Source organism: Pezoporus flaviventris, unplaced genomic scaffold (genome assembly GCF_033815535.1).
Source record: "Pezoporus flaviventris isolate CSIRO_AGI_PZ_B2104156 unplaced genomic scaffold, CSIRO_AGI_Pfla_v1 ptg000054l, whole genome shotgun sequence".
Classification (NCBI taxonomy): Eukaryota; Metazoa; Chordata; class Aves; order Psittaciformes; family Psittacidae; genus Pezoporus; species Pezoporus flaviventris.
Window position 1 is genome coordinate 7,743,312 of NW_026892602.1, and position 21,012 is coordinate 7,764,323.

The 21,012-nt window shown below is 40.2% G+C and overlaps 1 protein-coding gene across 3 annotated transcripts in view; it reads left to right on the plus strand.

The window, feature by feature from the left end:
- The window catches only part of ZNF536 (zinc finger protein 536), a 348,533-nt gene extending 339,962 nt beyond the window's left edge, over positions 1 to 8,571 (plus strand). For all 3 annotated transcript variants that reach the window (XM_061469112.1, XM_061469110.1, XM_061469113.1), the window contains one exon: positions 7,553 to 8,571. In XM_061469112.1, coding sequence (XP_061325096.1) covers positions 7,553 to 7,788 — 236 coding nt within the window. In that variant the 3' untranslated portion in view covers positions 7,789 to 8,571. The remainder of the gene's footprint in view (positions 1 to 7,552) is intronic.
- The last annotated feature ends 12,441 nt before the right edge of the window (positions 8,572 to 21,012 follow it).

The window sequence follows — 21,012 nt, forward strand, 5'->3', positions numbered from 1 at the left end:
ATTCAGAAACACCAAACACTGTATAATATACTAAATCAAGAGCAGACTCCACCTTTGATTACATTTCAGAAATGCCATGTAGGTACCTGAGGGTTTAATTTGATCTGATGAATGAATTTTTTTTTTTTTTCCTAAGTAAAAATCCTTAAACAAATTAGTTAGGGATTAGGCCTTTTCATTCTCCAGCTCTTCTGCAGCCAGTGATGGTTCAATAATTTGCCTCCCTGCTATTACAGGTGCTTGTTGACTGAATGTTCATCTTGGCAAAGCAGCAGGGCCACGGTGCCACACAATGGCTTTGGGGTGGATGCTGGCCTTGGGACCATGCCTTGCACCATGTTAATCCTTATGGGGGATTCCTTCTGGGTAGCGAACCTGCCACAGTAGACTTCACAGGTGCATAAGTCCTATTAGTTTTAGAGCAAGTTTTTCAACTGCCCATAATGTGTTTATTTATTATCAAGCTAGTGGCTGTGTTTTCCCATAAGATGGGTCTTCACCCCAAGCTTATCTTCCCCTAATTAAGATCTTTCCTGTAACCCACAGTAAGAAAAAGGCTTTTCCAGATGGCAGTTCATATGTTCAGACCTAAGCTGCCCCTAGAATTGTCTGCTCTGTATTAGTGAGGGGGGATTTCAGTAGCTGGTCTGGTTCTTGGTTGGTCCTGGACCTGTGTATAAATAAACATATACTTTTCAATTGTTTTATAAAAACTTTTATTACATATATGAATGTGATTGGATGTACTTTAATCTGTCTTCTATTTGGGGGATTTTATAAAATGCGTATTTTGAGACCAACAATGTGGAATGGCTCAATCAGAGCCATTATTATCTATTGGACAAATATATTTATTCAGTATTTTCCCCTCCATATTGTTGTGATGCAGATCAGAATGGCTGCTTGTCCTGGGTTCAGCAGTAGCAGTTATTTTTTTCCTTCTTAGCAGCTGATGCAGTGCTGTGGTTTTGACTTTTGGCCTGGGAACAACACTGATAACACTGATGTTTTTAGTTGTTGCTAAGTAATGTTTAGTCTGACCAAGGACTTTCTGAGTCTCATGCTCTGCCAGGGAGGAGGGGAAGCTGGGAGGAAGCAGAGACAGGACACCTGACTCAAACTGACCAAAGAGGTATTCCATACCACAGCACGTCATGCCCAGTATATAAACTGGGGGCAGTTACCTGGAAGGGCTAGATCACTGCTGGGGTTGGGCTGGGTATCGGTTGACAGGTGGTGATTGGTTGTATTCTCTTCCCTAGTTATTTCCCTTATCATTGTTATCACTGGTGGTAGCAGTAGTGATTTGTGTTATACCTTCGTTACTGGACTGCTCTTATCTCAGCCCTTGGGAGTTACATTCTTTCGATTCTCCTACCCATCTCTCCGGGAGCGGGGGAAGGAAGGGGGGGAAGTGAGCAAGGGCTGTGTGGCTGAGTTGCAGACTGGGCTTAAACCACGACACTGCTTTAGAGCCATTCTGCTCTCTTGGGTACCGGGGATGTTTGCAGTGGATAGTAAATGTATTTATGAAAATTTATACGTTAAAAGAAGGAAATCACACTAGCTGAGATTTGAATGAAAATAGTTCTCCCTTTGCAAATATTTATTATTATGCTGTAATAGTGTTACTTTAAAATGGCAGTGTTCACCAAGATTCCTGGGACCTGGCCTGAGAAAGCTTTAAGTTCAGCCCAGTGGTCACTGTCAGAGAACTGGAGATGATCAAAAAGTCTTTCTTCCTGCACTGCCTGCTGTTACTGCTGAGGCAATACACACTTCATCTGTTTAAAGATGATTTTACCTCAAATGCAAGCTTGTGGAGGAAAAAAGATACAAAGCAGCTCTTCCTGGGGAGGTCCAGGCTCACTGGAGGTTTGAATACAGCTTGCTGACTTTGCACTGCAGCAGATGTGTGATTATAAGGACCGTTCCACCAGCAACCTTGTGGGACTGAGCATTATGGTGCAGGAGGCAGTGGCCATCCATCCTAAGCCACTACAGCTGGTCCTCCAAGAGTGCCTGGTCGTGGCCACAGGTGATCCTGGCCATTTGGGATTGCTACAGCAGCCCAGGAGGTCAAGTCCAGATCTTCAATGTCCAACATCTCAGCTAAAGAGATTTGCCTCCAAGAAATTCAGATCTTTGAGGCTTTTCAAATATTTCTTAGTGAGGGAGTAATTTATTTGTTTTAAAGAGGTAATTGCTGTTATTTTTGATTTTCACTGGAAGAATATTCTTAAACCAGGCAAAGAAATCTGAAATCAGTTTGCCGTAAGTTGCATTGCAGTAAGTGCTATAGCCATTGGCCATTTAAGGGAAAACATTCTGTCAGATAATCATGGCCATTTTTGCATTTTAGGGGAAAAAATGTCATATCTAAGAAACACATTTTATTCAGGACTTAATTATAATTTATAGTACATTGCACAGCATTTGTTTTCTGTTCATCATTTTATTGCTCTTCTGCCTTTTCCCTAAATTTATGCATTAAATTGTGTGTCTGTGTGTCTGTATGCATGTATCTGTGTGTATATATGCACACATATGCAATATAATAAAAAGTGGTGTAGTGGGGACAACAGACGGCTTGTGTGTGATGTATTATTGGCATTTTTCTTTCAAATTACCATTTTCTTGCTGCTTTGGGAGAAAGCCATGATTTTGCTGTGATTAGTACACTTTTAACAATCTGGAATAGATTCCTGATCTTATTCATGTGACTAGTTCAATGCCCATTTTTACGTTTTAGTGCAAACCCCTACATATGTGCCTGTAATACCACAAAAATAAGATGTTTCTTTGTGGAAATTTTTATAGAATTTGGATACTGATCAAATATTTTTAGAAGTGGAGAATTAATGTGGCTTGACCATGTAAATGATTATTTTTAATGAAAAAGATTTTAGTATTCATCATTCTTTCTCTCTTCCTGATCTGTGTATTGCTTTGTGCTAATCTTAAATAATGGATCTACATCAAACTTAATAAATTAGTAACTGTTAATGGTGTTTGGATAACAGTAAGTAACCAAATGACACCTTGTTGACATTGACTTTTTATGTGTTCCAATAATACATTTTGAGTTTTAAAGATAAGACAAAGCAAAATAGTTTTGGCAAGTATTTGAATCCTTCACAACTCATGGGCAATGGCTTTGTTTCAGTCCAAGGACCCTGCTTTAAATACACTTCCCTTTACATGGTCCTAAGCCCCAGACTTTGAGATCTGTGTCTTTCTCAGAATTTGCATTTTCTGACTCTGTTCAGCTAATGCACCATGTTGGGCTGCATCAGTCATGCCACGTTATGAAACCTAACGAGATGTGACTGATGCAGGCTGACATGATGTGTCACAAAGCAACATATCAGATCGCAAACTTGAAAGAAAAGAAAACAAACTTTTTTTTTTTCTTATCAAAGCCTAAATTAATGAAGCAGCATATATTTTTTAAAAGGTGGACTAGTTTCAAACCTTAAGAGATTTTTCCCACACAAAATTTCCCCATCCTAACCAGAAAATGCCTCCCATCCACACTCCTTGCTCTCTCCAAGGTACAGTCAAAGCTAGAGAAGATGATGAGCATAGGTCATCTCAGCACTGCTGCCATGGTGGGTCTGATCCTAGAAGGTTTAGATCATGTTCAGAGGAGTGGTTTCCGCAGGTGCTGGAGGTTATCACCTTTCCCAGGGAAATCAGCACCTTCTAAAAACATTCTTTGAATACAGTGACCTTTATCATTTTAGCTATTTTTTTAATTACTATTTTCTGCTGTTCTATTTCGTTAGGCTGTCAGCTTCCACCCAGAGCACACGCTCAGTCACAGGCTTCATAGAACATTACTCCAGAGCAGGATTATTTCAGCTGCAAACAATACATTGTCCTCCATAGTCTGTGCACCATAGTTTGTCCCCGCTCGCTGGCCCACCTTCACTCTAATTCTCCTTACTACAAATGCAATGCATTACACATGATCTCCTGAACTATCAGGAAAATTTCTTCTTCTTTTTTTTTTTTTTCTGAAGGGCTTTCATATAATTTTATTGGAAGATATAGAGTGGGTAAAATATATATGAAGTATAGCTGGCTAAGAGAGAACCTTCCAACCACTGCTAGATAAAACATTATGAATTTATTGCCAACTTATCTGGGAAGGCTTATTTTAAGAGGCTAGTGCCCACAAGAAGTTTTTGAGCTAAAATTAACGGGTGGGATACCTAAGAGAAATAGGCATTTTCCTTCACCCCTTAGTTACAAGCAAATTGCAGATATTGTTATCTTTGCAAGTGAGAATAATCTCTAGTTTTTGTACTACTTCTGCTGTAAACAATGTACCACTTGCTTTCCTATGACCCTCACTCTGTATACATATTTATATATTATTCATACCAGATTAAAAATGAATGTGCTCTTTACCACAGTTGTACTGCACAGTGACAATACAAATTAACTTATTGTGTACTTACTTTTCACAAGGCAGTGATGTGAAATTTTGATGGCCTGAAAAGTAAGTTGTGGGGGAGGCAACGCAGAACTGAATCCTTGTAGGTGCACTTTATATTGTCTGATTTATTAAACTGCATTGATTTAATAAATGACATTCTCTATATGGAATTGCATGGGTCTGACCTTGCTTCAGTGATGGGGAGGAAGAGTTTGCTTTTAGTCTGGTGTGTGTGAGGTGGTAAGCTCCATCCATGCTTTGTGGATTCCTCATTTAGAATTTGTTCTTAGATGGAAAGAATTAGGATGGCCATTTGACGATAGCTACACGTGGGCAAAGCAGAGCTGCTTGGTGAGATTTCACATTGTTGGCTAGTGGTACCAATTCTACCTAAAACTTTTCAGCGTATTTCCATGCTAGGTGATGCTTGAGGGCTTCAGAGGATGGCTCACAGGATGTTGTGCGTGCTCACTCCCAGAGTCCCACTGCTCTGTCTGTGCTCCCTGTACGTTGCTCTGCATGCAGTTACCAGTGGCATTATTATATCACCAGTCTCTGGCTATTGCAGCACACAGGACTAAATAAACAGGATATCTTTTTGCTTCTTCCACAGCATCAATAAAACCAGAGTAAATAAGGCTGGTGGATAAGTTGTACCATTTGTCACAACTTAGCAGGGAAGTTAGCAAGGGAATCAGTTGTCAGATGGTCAAATGGAACACTGGGAATACTGAAAGGGAGCTGCTGCTGCTGTTGTAGTCTCCTATTTCACTACATGTGAGTTGCAGGCCTCTGTCCTTTGAAGAAAGAGGAAATCACTTCAATTCTTCATGGAGCAGGTCTCCTTCCCCTTTACCCAACATTTCTCCCACTTTGGCCAAGGCATTTTGGCACGTCCCCAAGCAGAATATGCAACAGAGCCCCGGGGAATGCCCGTCAGAGGCATTATGCAGGAGGGAGGAAAAGGAGAAGGAAAGAAAGAGTCCAGAACTCAGCTGTAAATTCTGGTGAGTTTATCCATCTCTGACAAACAACGGGGAAGATGTAACAGTTTTCTTAGATTTTTTTTTTCCCTGAGTTTCTCAAATAACCCTAGATTTTCCGAAACAATGAAAACCAGTCTTTCTCTGGACTTTTTTCATACCCACACAGTTTTGAGACTGCTTCCAGTTTTCAAAGCTATTATATTCAAAATATTTCAAGCATATTTGCGCTCCTGGATTTATTTTAGGACTGAATCTAAGAGCCACTAGGGACATCTTCAATCTCTTTGTTGACTGTTTCCACATATTCTTCCAGCTGATTTTTTTAATAAAAGACCAATCAGATTTCTGTAACATTATCTATATAGGTTTCTCCCATTGCTATTGCTATGGAATTTTCTACTGAAATTTGACTTTGTAATGATTAGCAGCTTACGGATGTAATTTCTTTTTCCTTATGAAGTTGTTGAGGAAAATGTCTTCCTTTATCCCAGGAGAGAACTAGAAGATCAGCTCACATTCCATCCCAAGATTTATGGGTTAGGGGCCTTGAGGGGGCGGTCACACTTCTGGCAGTCTCCAACTTGTAAAAGCAAAGGGTGGAGGGGAGCTTTGCATCCTTGAGAAAGGAAACATGCCTGCAGTCCTGTGGCATGGGGCTTAAGTAACTGTGGACTGGACTTAATGCTTCTTTCCCCCGTGTAGCAAGCAGTACGTTTTGGGGGACTCAGCCTTCAAGTGTTAGTTTTGATGTTACAGTAAAAATTGCAAATTATCTTTGCCACACAGAGCACTAATGTTGGCTCAGGTGAATTTACTCTGCTAGAGATGCTCATACTGGTGTGTCAGCAACAGCGCAAGGTTAAACCCAGGAGTTACCCAGGCTCCCATCTCTGCTCTCCCAGTCCAGGTAACATCAGACCAGTGCACAACAAGCATCTATTTACTTATCTGTTAAATTCCCACCTGAATTTGGGGTGAGATGGTCCCAGACCCTTTCCACATAGTGGAAAGCATTGTCCTCCCCCCCAGCTACTCCAGTGTCTAGTTCATGCCGGCTAGGTAGTACCACAACAGCAAAGGAAAATGTGCTCTTCAAATGTGGAGATAGGGTATTGTTTTTCACTTATCCTGGCTTTATGTAGATGGTCTGGCACATTTATTTATTCATTTATTTGAGCAAATTAAAGCAAGCTAAGCGCATTTGACCTCAGATGGTACTGGTTTAAGTTAATTTGAGAGACAAAGCTCATAAAGTTCCAGTAAAACACATCAACAACTTCCCAGCATAGGTTGAAATGTGATTGCTGAAATATAACCTCCAAAACCAGATACAGCATGGAGATTCAAAGTCACAATAATCTGAAAAATACGTGAGAGTATACTGATAGCCTTACTGGGGAGTGATATCTTTCATTCATGACTTCCTTTTGCAATTGGTTGCTGTTTCACCTACAAGTGCATCTATCAGATTTTGTGCATTAACACTCCTTCTCTAATCTAGCTTGGACATTTTATTTTAAAGCTGGTGATAACCTTGGGCCCCTGTCCAGCAAACACTTATGTGCTTTTGTATCTTTACTCACAGGAGTAATCTCACTGGAGTAAATGTTTGCAGGTTTGAGACCTCTGTTATCTCAATCCATTATTTCTTTCCATTAAAAAGTAATTTGTGATTAAAATAAAACATACAATTCTTTACTCTGAAACCCACCCAAAGACAAAGTGTGTTTATCAGACTATGGGTCTGCACACTGTCATTCTCAAATTGCACTTCAATAAAAAAGATAATTAACAAATGTAAAAGAAGGCAGACTCGTATGCAGTTGCCCTGTATTTACCAGAGTTTCGTTTTGGATCACAGGCTGACGGATTTACAGCTGATTCAGAGGAGGGAGGTGAAATAGCTGCACTTCTCTGGAAAATCTGATGCAGAGTTTTTTAAATGCAGTTTCTTTAGGCATCATGTGAATAGCACAGATTTCTTACCCTTGCTGAAGACATGTGGCCATGTCCCCCACCCAGCAGAAGGGATTTCTGCTCAGGAAGCTCTGGCTTGTTTGGTTTTGTCAGGCTGTTGCATACATATAATAAAAACCTAACCCAACTCTCATCTGTCACGCAGGTCACAGGCCTTTCCAGTGCAGATACTGCCCATACAGTGCCTCTCAGAAGGGAAATCTGAAGACCCATGTTCTCTGTGTCCATCGCATGCCTTTTGACAACAGCCAGTATCCTGACCGCAGGTTCAAGCGCTCCAGAATTGACTCCGAAGCTTCTGGGAATTTGGAGGAACTTGCAGCTGTCAAGCCGGGGAGCTCAGCAGAGCTAAAGGAGGAGGGCAGCAAGGCCCAGGAGTGATGCAGCTCGGTGGGTCCGTCTCCACACTGCAGTAACCTTTTATACTGAGTTTAGGTCTGCATTTGGGTGAGGGTTGGCTAACTGCCTTCCATGCAAATGAGCAGCGTGCAAATTCCCAGAAGTGTACAGGAGCCTGAAAACAGTCAAATATATATACATGTACACACACATGTGGGTGCATATATGTATATTTACACATGCAGATATTCAGTCATACACTCTTTGAATATGTCTACATACACACACACACAAAATACATATATTCATATGTGTATGTTTGAATATATATATTACACACGCAAAATAAATTTCCAGCCCTTGAAAATGGCTGCTAAACAGTTACCTGGCAACAAGTACTTCCAAACAATATAGGTGGGATAATAAAGTGATTTTAAAATGTTAGGAGGTCGTTAGTTATTTAAAAAGCAGGGCAATTTCAGACTTTAAAGAGGTCTTTGACCAAAAATAATGCTCTTAACAGAAAAACAATGCTGTCTCAACAATTTAGTGTTGCCTTGAAGATTGAGGGGCTGTGTTTTCATTGTTGAAAACACCTTTATAATATGACACCAGCTGCTGTCATTTGCCTAGCATAGTAATGAGATGTCTTGGTAGACTGCCATGGTGCCAGTCTGACTGGAGCTGTCATTGCAGAGAAAATCAATTCAAGCGGTGTTGCAACTGCAGTGTAGGAGAAACCTTAGACGGCCCATAAACTAGGGTCAGTTCTGACCTATATTTAAAAGTATTGTGATATTTCATTTTCTTTTGTGTTTTTTTTTTTGTTTGTTTGTTTTTTAATATACAGCCAAATGAATCAATGGTTAGAAAATAAAAAATCTGCAGCCTGGTGTGTCACTGCAGAGTTGAAGTGTAATTCCATCTTCTGTAATCATCTTGCAGTATTGAGGGAAATGCTTTTATTCTTTTGTTTGTTTTTTTTCCATGTTGGTGAAGAAGTAAGTTACTATACAAGTAGAAGTACAGTATATAGAAATATTGTTTAGTGAAACTAGTCACCCTTATCTGTAGAAGAAACTGGTGAGAAACAGAATTTTATTTCATAGAAGGCTGGTAAATTTTTTTCTTCTTCTTTTCTTGTTGGTTAATTTCAAACTTCTCCTAAATTTACTTTTGTTTTTTTTTTACACTTGAATGAAGGATTCCCCCGTCATGGTTAATTTTCATGTGTTAGTTTTTGTAAGTGTTACAGACATAGTGCAGAAGTTTCTTCTGGAGCATGCTCTTATAAAGCAGCTTCACCTAAAATATGAATCCAAACTTCCTGCTCTTTGTCTCTAATGAAGGAAAGTGTTTTAGCCAATATTTCTTTGGTTTTGTAAAACAAATGTGTTCTCTATTTTTGCAGATTTTAGCTTTTTTACTGATTGGATGCTCCAAATTTAGGAAGGTCTTTGCCACATAGAAAGCTTTTGAGAGACTATAATGAATCACATACTTAAAAAATAATAATAATTAAAAAAGTAAGAATAATAACTAAAGATTTATTCTGAAGTTCTCTGACTGGCCTGAAATGTTAGCCTTCTAGTGTACTTCCTTTGACAGAAGCAAAATTGGTGCTGTTTATTGTGATGGTAGAGAAGTATTAACTTCTTCTAAAACAAAGTTATCCAGGCTTTAAAAAAAATAAAGGGGAATAAAAAAAAAAAAAAGTCAATATTTCTTTGCAGGCTGGGAGCACAGAGTAAAACCCCAGGGCCTTAAAACTTCAGCTCTGCCGAAAGCAGTTTACAAAAAATACTAAACTGCAATCAATGTAAATAAAATCCTTAGCGCTACCCTGAGACTAGAAAAAAGGAATCTCAGGCTAATAAGGAATACGGTTTGCATATGCTGTCGGAAAGGATGTCATCCAACTGAAGTTTCAGTTTAAATGAGGTCACTGTGTAACTTGGACCCATCTGGCACAGAGCAAGCTGCTTTTCTTGTTTTTCTAGTATAGTTCTCACTGCCTTACTTAAATCGAGCTGATAAACTTAATGCAACTGTTTCTATGATCCTAGATAAAGGATTGAAATGTTATTGGAACTTTCTGACTGTAGTAAGCTTTAGGATTTTAACTGCACTACTGTGTTTGGTGACTGTGTCAGTCGCTTGCTTTTGTGTGTTTGCGCCGCCTTCAGTATCTTAGCAAAATAAAAAAGAAAAAAGAAAAAAAAAAGCTTAAACTGCCCACCACATTCCATTTCTTGCACTTTTTGAGCTTTTTTCAGTATTCTTTTGTGTCTTCTGAGCATTTTCAAATACGACAGGCAATAATTCTGTTTGTGACACTGGAAACATCTCTCGCTCCTTGTGATGTGCGTGTTGATTCCATTTGGTCAGGTGCTACTGTCCCTATCCTCCCCTCTGACATAGCCCTTTTCTCCAGAACATTTGTAACTTGTAATACAAACAAGTGACAGCAGCAGTGATGCATTGTCAGTTCCTGAATATCATCATGCTTCTCATATCTAAACATGTCAAGTTTTTTCTCTGTAACTTCTGTAGTCTGTGATACTGGTCATAATACTGTCTACATTCCTACACAAAGAAAAATTTCTATCTTGGAGAAAATTGGAGATAAATAGAGTAGAGGATTTTGTTGCTATGCTTGTAACAATTAGAAAACTTTGTATTTAAAGTTTATTCTTGGTCATTATTTATTATTATGATACGTCAGTTGACAGAACTTTATTCTGGTATAGAAGAATTAAAAGTTGTTTTTTCAGCACTGATTGTTTTGTTTCTGCTGTTAGAATAAAAATGTCTTTGAAGCAGTACAGTTTTACCCAGTGTTTTACGCAATAAAACCTCTACCTCTGAAAAAAAAAGTTTTCCTACTTGCTTATGTTTATTAGGAGCAGTTAAAACATTCTTTTCTGCAGCTTTGTCAGATTAAAAAAAAATTAATGTCAGTAAATCTGCAGTTGTTAGGCTTTTACTAGAGTGTGTTATGCTGGGTGTATGTGCTCAGTCCATTTATTAATTTGAACAAATCTATATACAGTATATGCATATATATATTATATATATTGTGCTGAATTAAAAGACTGTGGAAATCTGTTTTAGCATGTAGTAATAATTGTTTTATATGCCACTACTTATGTACTATAGTAAAAAACTTGGGGATATATCAAGCTTTGATCTGAAAGTGTTTGAAGTGTGTATCATACACTGATGTATAAAGTCATGTTTTCACATTAAAAAAAGATTTTTTGTATAGGGCATATATTTGGCTTTAGAAAATTGTAAGGTTTACTGTTATGGTGCATGTTAAGAAAGGTGCCCACACTTCAAAGCATATGAAGGTGCACTCCCATTCTCCTGGATGAATCTTTTTTCTTCCTGGTTAAGGTTTTATTTGCACATTTGAAAGCAAATAAATTAAAGGATTTTTCAATTCTTAGAAAAAGTAGGTGATTAACATAAAAAAAAAAAAAAAAAAGATATGCCAAATCTGTGAAACTACAGAAAGTATGAGGAGGAGAGAGGAGAGGCCTTGCAAACAAAAAAAACTGGCAAGGAAAACATATTTAGATAAGAGAAAATTTCACATTAGATGAAGCCAGTCGTACCCACAGTAATAAAGTTATGCAATAGCTTCAATTCTCCGGTAGCAAAAGATACCAAAATTGTCTAGAAGAGTTAAGAATTAAAGAACAGCATTGTGGAAATTCAGTTTTTCAGTGGCAGAAAGTTTCAATGAGGGGTTAAATGTTACCTGTGAATGAGGCAGGTTGAATTTCAGAGGTGGTGCCAATTCACTGCAGTGGAGGCAGAGGCCACAGGTCTCCATCTGCAGAGAATAAAATGTGTAATGCATCAAATTTTAATCAAAACCCAAGAAGTTAATGAACAATTTTTATTTTTTTGCAAAGTTTAGGTCTTTCACACCCTCTCTGGTGGAGGACCATTCTTACTAGGTGCAGAATTGTATCATGTAAAACTGCTCAAGAATGGATGGACTCCAGGCGTAGAGCTGAACACTGCCTCACTCTGGTATTTTCAGGCTTTCAGGTAATCCCTGTGTCCTGCAGCCAGGGAAAAAACCTGTTTGAGGTTAGCAGGAGCAGTTCTCCCAAAGATTTTCCTGCCTCTGGTTTCAGTAGATGATAAATGAAAATGTGAAAGCCTGATTAAGGAGTAAGGCCCATCTCATTGCACCTACCTGGAAATCCTTACAAACACAGTCCCCTTTGTGGTCCTCAATTTATGTACAAACCAGCCATTAAATGGGGTGTGTATACATATATATACGTGTGTATATATATATATATATATATATATATATATATATATATACTAAAAACATCCACCAAGAGACCTTGTAGCACAAAGCGTGGCATTGCCAAACAGCAGTTCGTGGGAAGGAAGGTCTAAAAGAGGAATGTGGTTGTCTAACCCAAGTCTATGTAGGTATTTTGTTACACAGCTGCTGATTGCATCATCCCAATGTGGATGGTGGGTGTCCTGACATGGGTCTTCATGGCTGCTATCTGCTCTAGGATGTTTCTTCTTTAAACTTCAATAAGGACTATAACCCCTCTTCCTATTCTAATTTGGGAATTGAATACCTCTCCTATCTGTCTAACATCTGTATTGTAACAGTATATTATAAAAGCTCACCTTGTGTATTGAAGCATGCTCCCAGTGAAATTATTTTTAACTACTGTGTTTTTCATTTCTGGATATCACTGCTTGGCATGATCCACCATGCTGGAAGTACGTCTCTGTGGGGAAGCCTGGGGAGGGGGAGGAGAAGGAGGGAAGGTAAAGCTGTGGCGTAATGTCATATTAAAAAAGTCACCCATCTGAGTGCAATGGGGGCTGTGAGGAGTTCTGTAGCTCCTCACCTGTTGTGTTGTTCAAGGCAACATTTGGGGGCTTTTTTGTTGTGGGTTTTTTTTTGTGTTGTTTTTTTTCTTTTTTTTTTTTATTTTAACCAAAGGGTCTCAGTGAACAGGGAAATCACATGAAAAGAGGAAGAATAATATTTAAATGATCCCAGAGTGAACTGTTTTGCTGTTAATACAGAAATACAGAGCAAGACACATTTAATGGGCTCTATTTTTATTATACGATGCTGAATAATTAAGTTTGAGGCTAAGTGTCACGTAGATTTATCTTTTAATTAAAAAAGCATGGTTCACGCGTATTTGAGTGGTAGTCCAAATAAATGCAATATAGAAATTTATGTTTGTTTATCTAGGTGTTAATTACCTAGAGATTGTTCTGGATTACTTCTTTTTATAAAGTGTCATAGGCTCATGTCACAAGTAATAAAGCTTAACAGTGGAACCTTATCAATTTGCTAACTATAACGCTAGTGTGACCTGGAGGAAAGGGAAAAAACCAACTTTGGAAAACGTTCTCTGTGTGCACCCCATTCAGCACATAAAACCCATGTGGTGAACAAAGCAATCATTTTTAAAATGTTCTCGTAAGTAAAAGTACAAATATATCTTCGGTGTTTTACAGCCTTTCATACATGTATTATTTATATAGCACACTGTTATTTATGCCCATGTACTACATGTTGTGCAAAGACAGACATGGTAAGCAACAAAATGCAGCTTACCTGGTGGGTGAGCTATTCATTTGAAGTATGAAGTAACACTTGCAAAGACCGAACACTATATTTAAAGTGAGATGAAACAGATGTAATTTTCTTAATATTTTAAAGGTTTTACAGCATTGCTAGCAACCAAGAGGATGGGAAAAGCAAACTGAAATCTAAAAAGATGGGAGGAGGGAAAGACTCTGTACAGGCACAAACTGTTCATCAAATTCTCTGTCAGTCCATTTTTTTCTGTGCTTATGACCAGCATTCATATTGCTGCTCCACCGAGCAATGAGGAAGGGTGCTGAATACAGGCGGAGAAGGCAAACTTCACAGCATGTGCAAGCTGAGGGGCTCTCCACCACTAGTGTAAATCAAATGCCATCCACCATATCATCCATGGGAGGATCTGTCCCCAGGATTTGAAGGTCTAAGAAATCCTTTTTTGTTTTTCTTAGAGGTGCAAACACCCCTCTTTTGGGGGTTAATTATTTATGCTTTTCTTAGCTTTCTGATGTTTTAAAAGAATACCAGGTTTCTATGGCACTGCACTATGCAGCAGAGGTGCTGAGAATGTTCACTTACTGATATCGCAATCAATGAAAATTACCATGCTCACAGTCATTAATTCTTACTTGATATACAGATTTTCAAAATCAAGGGTTTCGCTATATATTACACATCAATTACCTGTATAGACATAAATAACACAAGCTTTGTCTCGTGCACACAGCAGTAGTAGGTCAGTTACATTTCAGCAGATGGAGTTGAAGGCAAATTTGATATTTAAAAAGAGGTGCTGAATGTGAGATCCTTAGTGATAATTGAGATAATTTAAACATAAAGAACTGAAATTGATACATATGATTATATATATGTAATAACTGTGTGTGTATATACACAAATGTATACATGCTGCAGTTTTTCTTTTAGTAGGAACTTACTTAACCCCTTGACTCCATATTTAGTGTCCTGATGTGTATGATTTTCAACACTTTAGAGAAGCCAAGAATGGATAGTCAGCATTTCCAAACATCAGCTAGTTACTGAGGAGCATAAATATGGACTAAGGGGTTGAAAATCTAAACCATGGGATGTGATGAATCACTGTAGCTCCTGAAATTCCACCTGTGTGAAGTTAAAAAATTTGATGGTGAAACCAGAGAAAAAAAAACTTCTCTCTGAAAGAGAGGTTTTTGTGGGAAAAAATGTGTCCTTAAGTAACACAGAGTATGTGATTTCTCTTTAGGTTATACCACTGTGCTTCCTTATTATTTTTTTGGATTTTAGTCTTCGGGGATTGTTTTCTCACTTGTTTTCTGTTTGAAAGACGTTGATGCATGAATGAGTGAAACACAAGGATTAATAAAGAAAAATGGAGTTATTAATCCCAATGGAGAAAATCTCTTTTGTTAAAAGTCCCTCACACAGTATCTGTGACTGTGGTGCATCTGTCTTCACTAGAGAATTGCTGCTCCAGATCTGCGCTAAGTCCTGACCACGCTGCTGGTGGAAGCCAGCACTTAGCACAATGGGAACAGCATTCGGTAAAGGTTGGCTACTTGCAAAGACAACTGGTGATTTTCTGTAAAGAAATCTGCTGTGAAAAATATAGGTATCTCCAAAGCTATAATCAGGCAGTATTTCAAGAAAGCGACGCGCACTGACCCTGTGGAGCAACAAAGTCATATCTGTGTGCCAACTGTCATCTGTGTGTCTCCCCTCAAACTTCACTCGTGGTACTGGTGTCAGCAAACCCAGCTCACCCAGGCACTAAGAAAATATTCATTTTCAATTAGCTTTGAAAAACAACCAGGCTTTCCAAAGTCATTGATCCGCCCCAGGCTTCCCCTAAGCTGATGCCTCCAAATGCTATTGGTTTATGCGATAAACACTTTGTCCTTAGAATTGTGTTTAATGCCTACTCCTTTCCTCTTCTTCCATGGGTGTTAATGGCAGAACATTTATGATGTTCAGAAGGAGCAGAACCACCTTCTGAGTGTCCTGTCAGCGCTCAGTGATACTTGCTCTAGTGAAAATGCTGTCACCTTCCCACAGCCTCATGGCCATGCTCATTTCCAGCTAACTGCAGGGAGTTCAGTCATCTCCATCTGAGCAAAAGTCAGTTGAGCAGTCTTATGCAGTTGCAATTAGGTTATAAAGGCTTAAACTACTGCAAAAAAGTGTCTGATCCTATCAATATTTGTTTGACAGAAGTGGGAGGGAAGTTGGAGAGGCTGCCCTGTGCTTTGGGCTCCATTTGAAAAGGATGGCACCCAAAGGTGTGCCTTTCCCAGGTGAAACTGGTAAAATCCTCCTGCTTGGGTAGGGGTGAGAGATGCCCATTTACTGTACAATACTGGCCAGCCCCACCCCTGGGACTTTAACACAGCACTTGGCACCCAAGATGTGGCAGCAATTGTACAGAGCCAGTGTAAGCAAATGTGATATTGTTCACTTAACCCAAACTGTAGAAGTGTCTCCATGGAAAACCAAGCCCTTATTTCTTCCAGCTAAGGCTATTGCTAATCTCCAGCTAACACCAAAGCACTAAGGCTGGAGGGCAGTGATTCTCACTCCAGTGAGAATGGAAAAGTGAGCTAATGTGGGACAGCATTTGACTCAGAGATGAAAATTAGACCTCATTAAGTCTCTATTTTCAGCTCACACTGAAAATACTGTTTTCCTCCAATGCTTCAGAAACTTTTATTTCAAAGAAGTGCTGCACTAAACAAGGAGTGACAGGGTAAATGCTACACATGGGCATATGCTTTAGTCCTGAGTGCCAACCACCTTCTCATCCCCTAGCCCTGTCTCAGAGAAGGGAGGTGTCAGCCAGCTTTTGTCTGCAGCCAAGGAGGACATACAGTTTCCATTTAAGCAGACAAAAATGTTGCAGAACACAGCATGTATTGTTCTAACTACTGATTTTTCCTATTTGGTCAAATAATTCCACACGGGCGGAAATATGAAGAACTGATGAATCACTCAAGCACCAAAGACCTGGCACCACTGTTAGATAAAGTTTCAGGTCAAAGGAGAGACATGTTTTCCCAAGGTGATGGCAAACTGTCACACTTGGGAGCAGAGGATTCAGGATGGAGCTTCTGCAGGTGGGGTGGGGCTTGAAGCTGGTTCAGCTGGGACTGCTCATGGGTCCTGCTGCAGGCAGGACTGCTGCTGAACCCCAGCACACTGACCCAGGCAAGATGCTGAGCTGCTCTCTCTTGCCTTGTGCCCCAGAGAGAGCTTGAGCCTCCAACAGCAAACCCAGACCCACGCTTGTAGGCCAGGTCCCAGTACTGAGTTGTGTTCCAGAGGGCAGATAGACAAGAGAAGAAAAACGGAGAAAGAAGAGAAAAGCAGCCATCAAGATCCATCTTTTCCTTCCTTCCTGTAGTGATGTAATCCCTAATTTTCACAAATGAGGAAAAACAGTTGCAGCACCTGTCTAAGTATTTGAATTTACCACCATGTTTCCTCTGTGCATTAAAAAAAAAGGCAAAAAATCCAACAAATCCAACCCATAGTAAATTCAAATACTGAATTGTAATGTTTGCTTCATTGCTATTTCTTAGTAGCAACCAACATGTTAATCACTAGTATATAATTAGATGTCATTTTGGAGCAATTCAAAATCAAACAAAATCTCAACATGCTCTGAACATGTTGTGAAAGTTTACATTACAATTAATTTATGATTACCCAAATGTGCATCCACTGATCTTAAGTCTTCCTTCATACATTACAAAGAAAAAAAAACAACTCCTGTTTCCACACACGTTAATGCCAGAAGGCCCCCAGAGAAAAGGCTCTCCTTTAAATAAATGTATTATGTAAATTCTGTTTAAATAGCTGAGCATGAGATGAAGAAATTAGATTAATTTGATAAACTAGCCCCTCTGTACCCTTGGACTTTTCTCTCTGCTTTGCCTTGTTTCTTGGTTTTGTTTTTGTTTGTTTGTTGCTGTAAGCATTTGTTTTTTCTTTGCTGTCTCTTCATCAGATAGATAGAAGATTAAGGGGAACTGATATTATTTCATTTCACACCAATTCACTAGAGCCATGAGTTAATTTCAGCACATGTTCCTGAAGGTGAAAAGAAGTACGCATCCTTTTGTCCCAACAGCGAGCCAGTGCCATGAACTGCTGAGAGTTCCCAGCCCTGTCAAAATCAGAGGAAGGAGGATAGTTAGCGAGTCATGGGAAATCCTGGATGCATTAGTGGATACAGACAATGTGCTGAATTATGGATGTGCAATAAACATACAAGCTGGTGTACTAGGACACAGCTACAGTAATCACAGTAAGTAAAGTTTTAAAAGCACTCATGCTACTTTCCTTTGTTGAAAATAGTGATAATGTACATAAAAAGGTTAACAAATGGCTACACTTTACTCCTCTTCATTCAGAACAGAGAAAACCTTGCTACCTCTGTTCTAACAAGCTGCCAACTGGCGTTTGGTCTTGCTCTTTATGTATGCAACCTATACATGCAAACACAGAACAGAGAGGAAAATTACTTTGGGTGTGAAGTGAGAAAGTTGGTTTATGCTTTAATTGCCCATAATGAGCATGGCAAATGCTGAAAGACGCAAGGAAAAGTCTTGTCCAATAATACAGTTCTTTATTACCTTAGGATCTCATCTTCCTAACTATTTCGAGGATGTTGTTAGCAGAGGAAGGCATATTTTTATTTAACATCTTTATTAATGAGCTAAAGAAAGAAAGAAGTAAACACACTAATTACATTTGCAAATGACAGTACATTAGTAGCTATTGCAAACATCACTGGCGACAGAAATAACAGACGAAAAAATGGGCAACAGTAAAAAATTTAACCCGAAGAAACATAAATTCAGGTCTTAAGGCAAAAATACTCCATGATTAGAGAAGAAATACTTTAAGGAAGCAGGGAAGCAGTAAAGGTGAGGGGGACCAGGGGCACGCAGGGGCAAGCAGTGGCTTCCCATAGAACCCTGGGCCTGGGAAAGGTTTGTGGATGTTTCGGAGCACCAGCGGGCACCTCTGAAGGCCCCGCTAACAGAGTGCATGGGAAATGCCATTTTCCCTGTTATTTACCAAACCCTAACCACACGCCCGGCATCCAGAAGCGCGCAAAGGGCGGCCGCCCTCCCCCGCCGCCTGCAGCCTCGCCCGGGGCCGGGCTCTAAGGACCGGTGTCTGTCACTGCAGTACAGGCGCTTGCGCTGTGCCGCCCCGGCGGTAAAGGGGGAGGCCCGGCAGAGCCCGGCTGCGGGCAGTGGCGCGGGCTGCAGGGTAGTCCTGGTGGCCCCGGGGTGAAGGAAACAAAACGGCTGCTTGCAGGTGTGTTTCCTCCTTGCGGAGGGGATCTGATGCAGGGGGTAGTTCAGCTTAAACGCTGAAAATTAAGAGGCTAGAGAGCTACATGGGGATGGTTGAAAGAGTCCAGGAGCAATGAGATAAGACAGAGTAAAAGCAACTTCCCAAGTGTAGCTCTTCTAAACTCTTTAATAAGTTCCCAGGAGAACTGGTAGATGTGCAGTGACTCCAGTGACTTAAAATTAGACTGGCTACAACAGGGAGTAAGTAATGCAACTGTGCCTGAAGTCAGAACTGCCCTGAGCTGAGTGCCCTCCTGGAGGTTGCTGCTGCCTGGTGTGGGGTGTGCTGCAGGACTGGGGTGCTCGTTGCTTACCTGCCTGCTTGGTTTGCAGCAAATATGGGTTCCCTGGCTTTGCTGTACAGTGGCTGCTTATTTCCATGAAAGTTACAAGCTATAATTAGTTAAAAGCCATCTAATGAGTGATAATGCAAGAAGCAACCACAGGTGCTTATACACCAGTAAACCGCAGTGTTATGCTTCATCCTTGCCTGTTAATGATTTAAAAAAAAAAAAATAGCAACCTTGTTCCCCAAGTCTCTGGAGCATGGATAACCTGCTGCTCCTTTCCCAGAGCCACTCCTAGAGACCTTTAAATGCAGCCTTCCTACTTCAAGCTGCAGTACATGGACGTTGTTTGAAGACTTGAACTATGAGAGGCGGCAGACTCACTGTCCTGAAGTACTCTCTGCCACCTCCGACCGAGGACAGCGTGTGTGCCTCAGTAAAGTGTGCTGCTTTGACAGGTTGTGATGGAGCTGCGCGCATCAACTCTCCAGTTGCTTGGCTGCGAAGGCAACAAGGACCGTACACCTCAATGGCACTGCATGAGTAATGACAATAACAGTTCAAGCTAATGCCAATCACAGTGGTGACTTTTGCTGTGGTGTTACTTGTGCAGTGGCAATTGAATTGAAACTGCCACATCAGTTTGCATTAGGCCACTTAGCAGCTGATGCAGTTTCTCACTAGCACAGAGAAGAGGAGGGAGTGTGGCTCTGGTGAAGCCTCTGGAAAGTCAGGTTTCCAGCTGGGACTCGGAGCACAACTGCACCCAGCTGCAGAAGTTGTAAACTGGCTGTCTGCAAAACAATTTCCTTTGACGTTTCAAACTTAGAACATTTACACCACCACCACCCTCCCCACCCCCCGCTTCCAAGAAAATGCTAAGGTGGTGGCCTGTGTGTACTCGGGTGCAGAGCTGTCTTTCTGTAGCTGGAGCATCTCTGCTGAGCATCCCCACTGCCCCTGGCACACCCAGGGCTTTGCCCCTGGGTCTTGGGTGCAGTGGCAGTGGATGGGATAGGAACATTGAGCAGTCCCTGCCTGGAGCTTGTCTGGGGGCAGAGAGCTGCCATGCAATGCATATTTGTCCCAGTCCTGTGTACTGCCTGCAGTGGGTGTGAAGGAGGAGATGTGCCCTGCGACTCAGGGATGCTAGGTTTGGAGCTGAAGCCTGGTTTGTGTCTTATGATGCCCCTGGTCATATCTGCACTCCCACCTTGGGGTAGGAGGATCAGTATCCCCATTACCTGTGGCTCTGCTTCTCTAGAGCCTCACATCTTGTGGGGTTTAATGTAATATCCTCAGTCTTTTAAATTGCAGTGTTTGAAACACTGATGTGAGCACCATAAATTCACTTTTTTTCACTGAGGTGTATTAGCTGAGCAGCTTAATTTTTTTTCCAGTTGTAGAATTGTTCTAACGCTTCTTTTGACCAGCCTTGGCTTAAAAAAGACTTCATCTTTAAAAATCCAATTTTACAAACAGTTAGTCTTTAGTGTGGACTGTTGCTTTTTAGTAATTTGAGGGGAAAAATTAATGGCTGATATATTTAATTTTCAGACACAGATACTGCATGTTTAAAGCATCTTTTTTTATATAATTTTATTGTCAAAAATATAGGTTGAACACTGCAGAGATATTGCTGTTGCAGGCTTGTAAGATTAAAATCCTGGTATTTCTGAAGGGGCTGTTAAAGTGCCTGTGGAGCTATATGCTACCGCATAGTTCTGCATTAATTCAGCGGTCATATACGTTAAATATGAGTGCAACAGCTTGTTTTCCAACTAGACAGAAAGCTCCAAATCTAATGTTAGTATGCTTCCTGATTTCAAAAGGGGAGCTGAGCATGTTTATCTTTAATTTTATTTCTTTCTTTAAATACTGCTAAAGAGTAAAGGCTGTCAGACTGAATAGTGTAACTTGAAGCTAATGTACAGTCAGATCTACATAGCTCTGGGGTATGGATACCTAGGTTTTGCCTTTCTTCTCTGGATCTACTTTCTTTCAATCC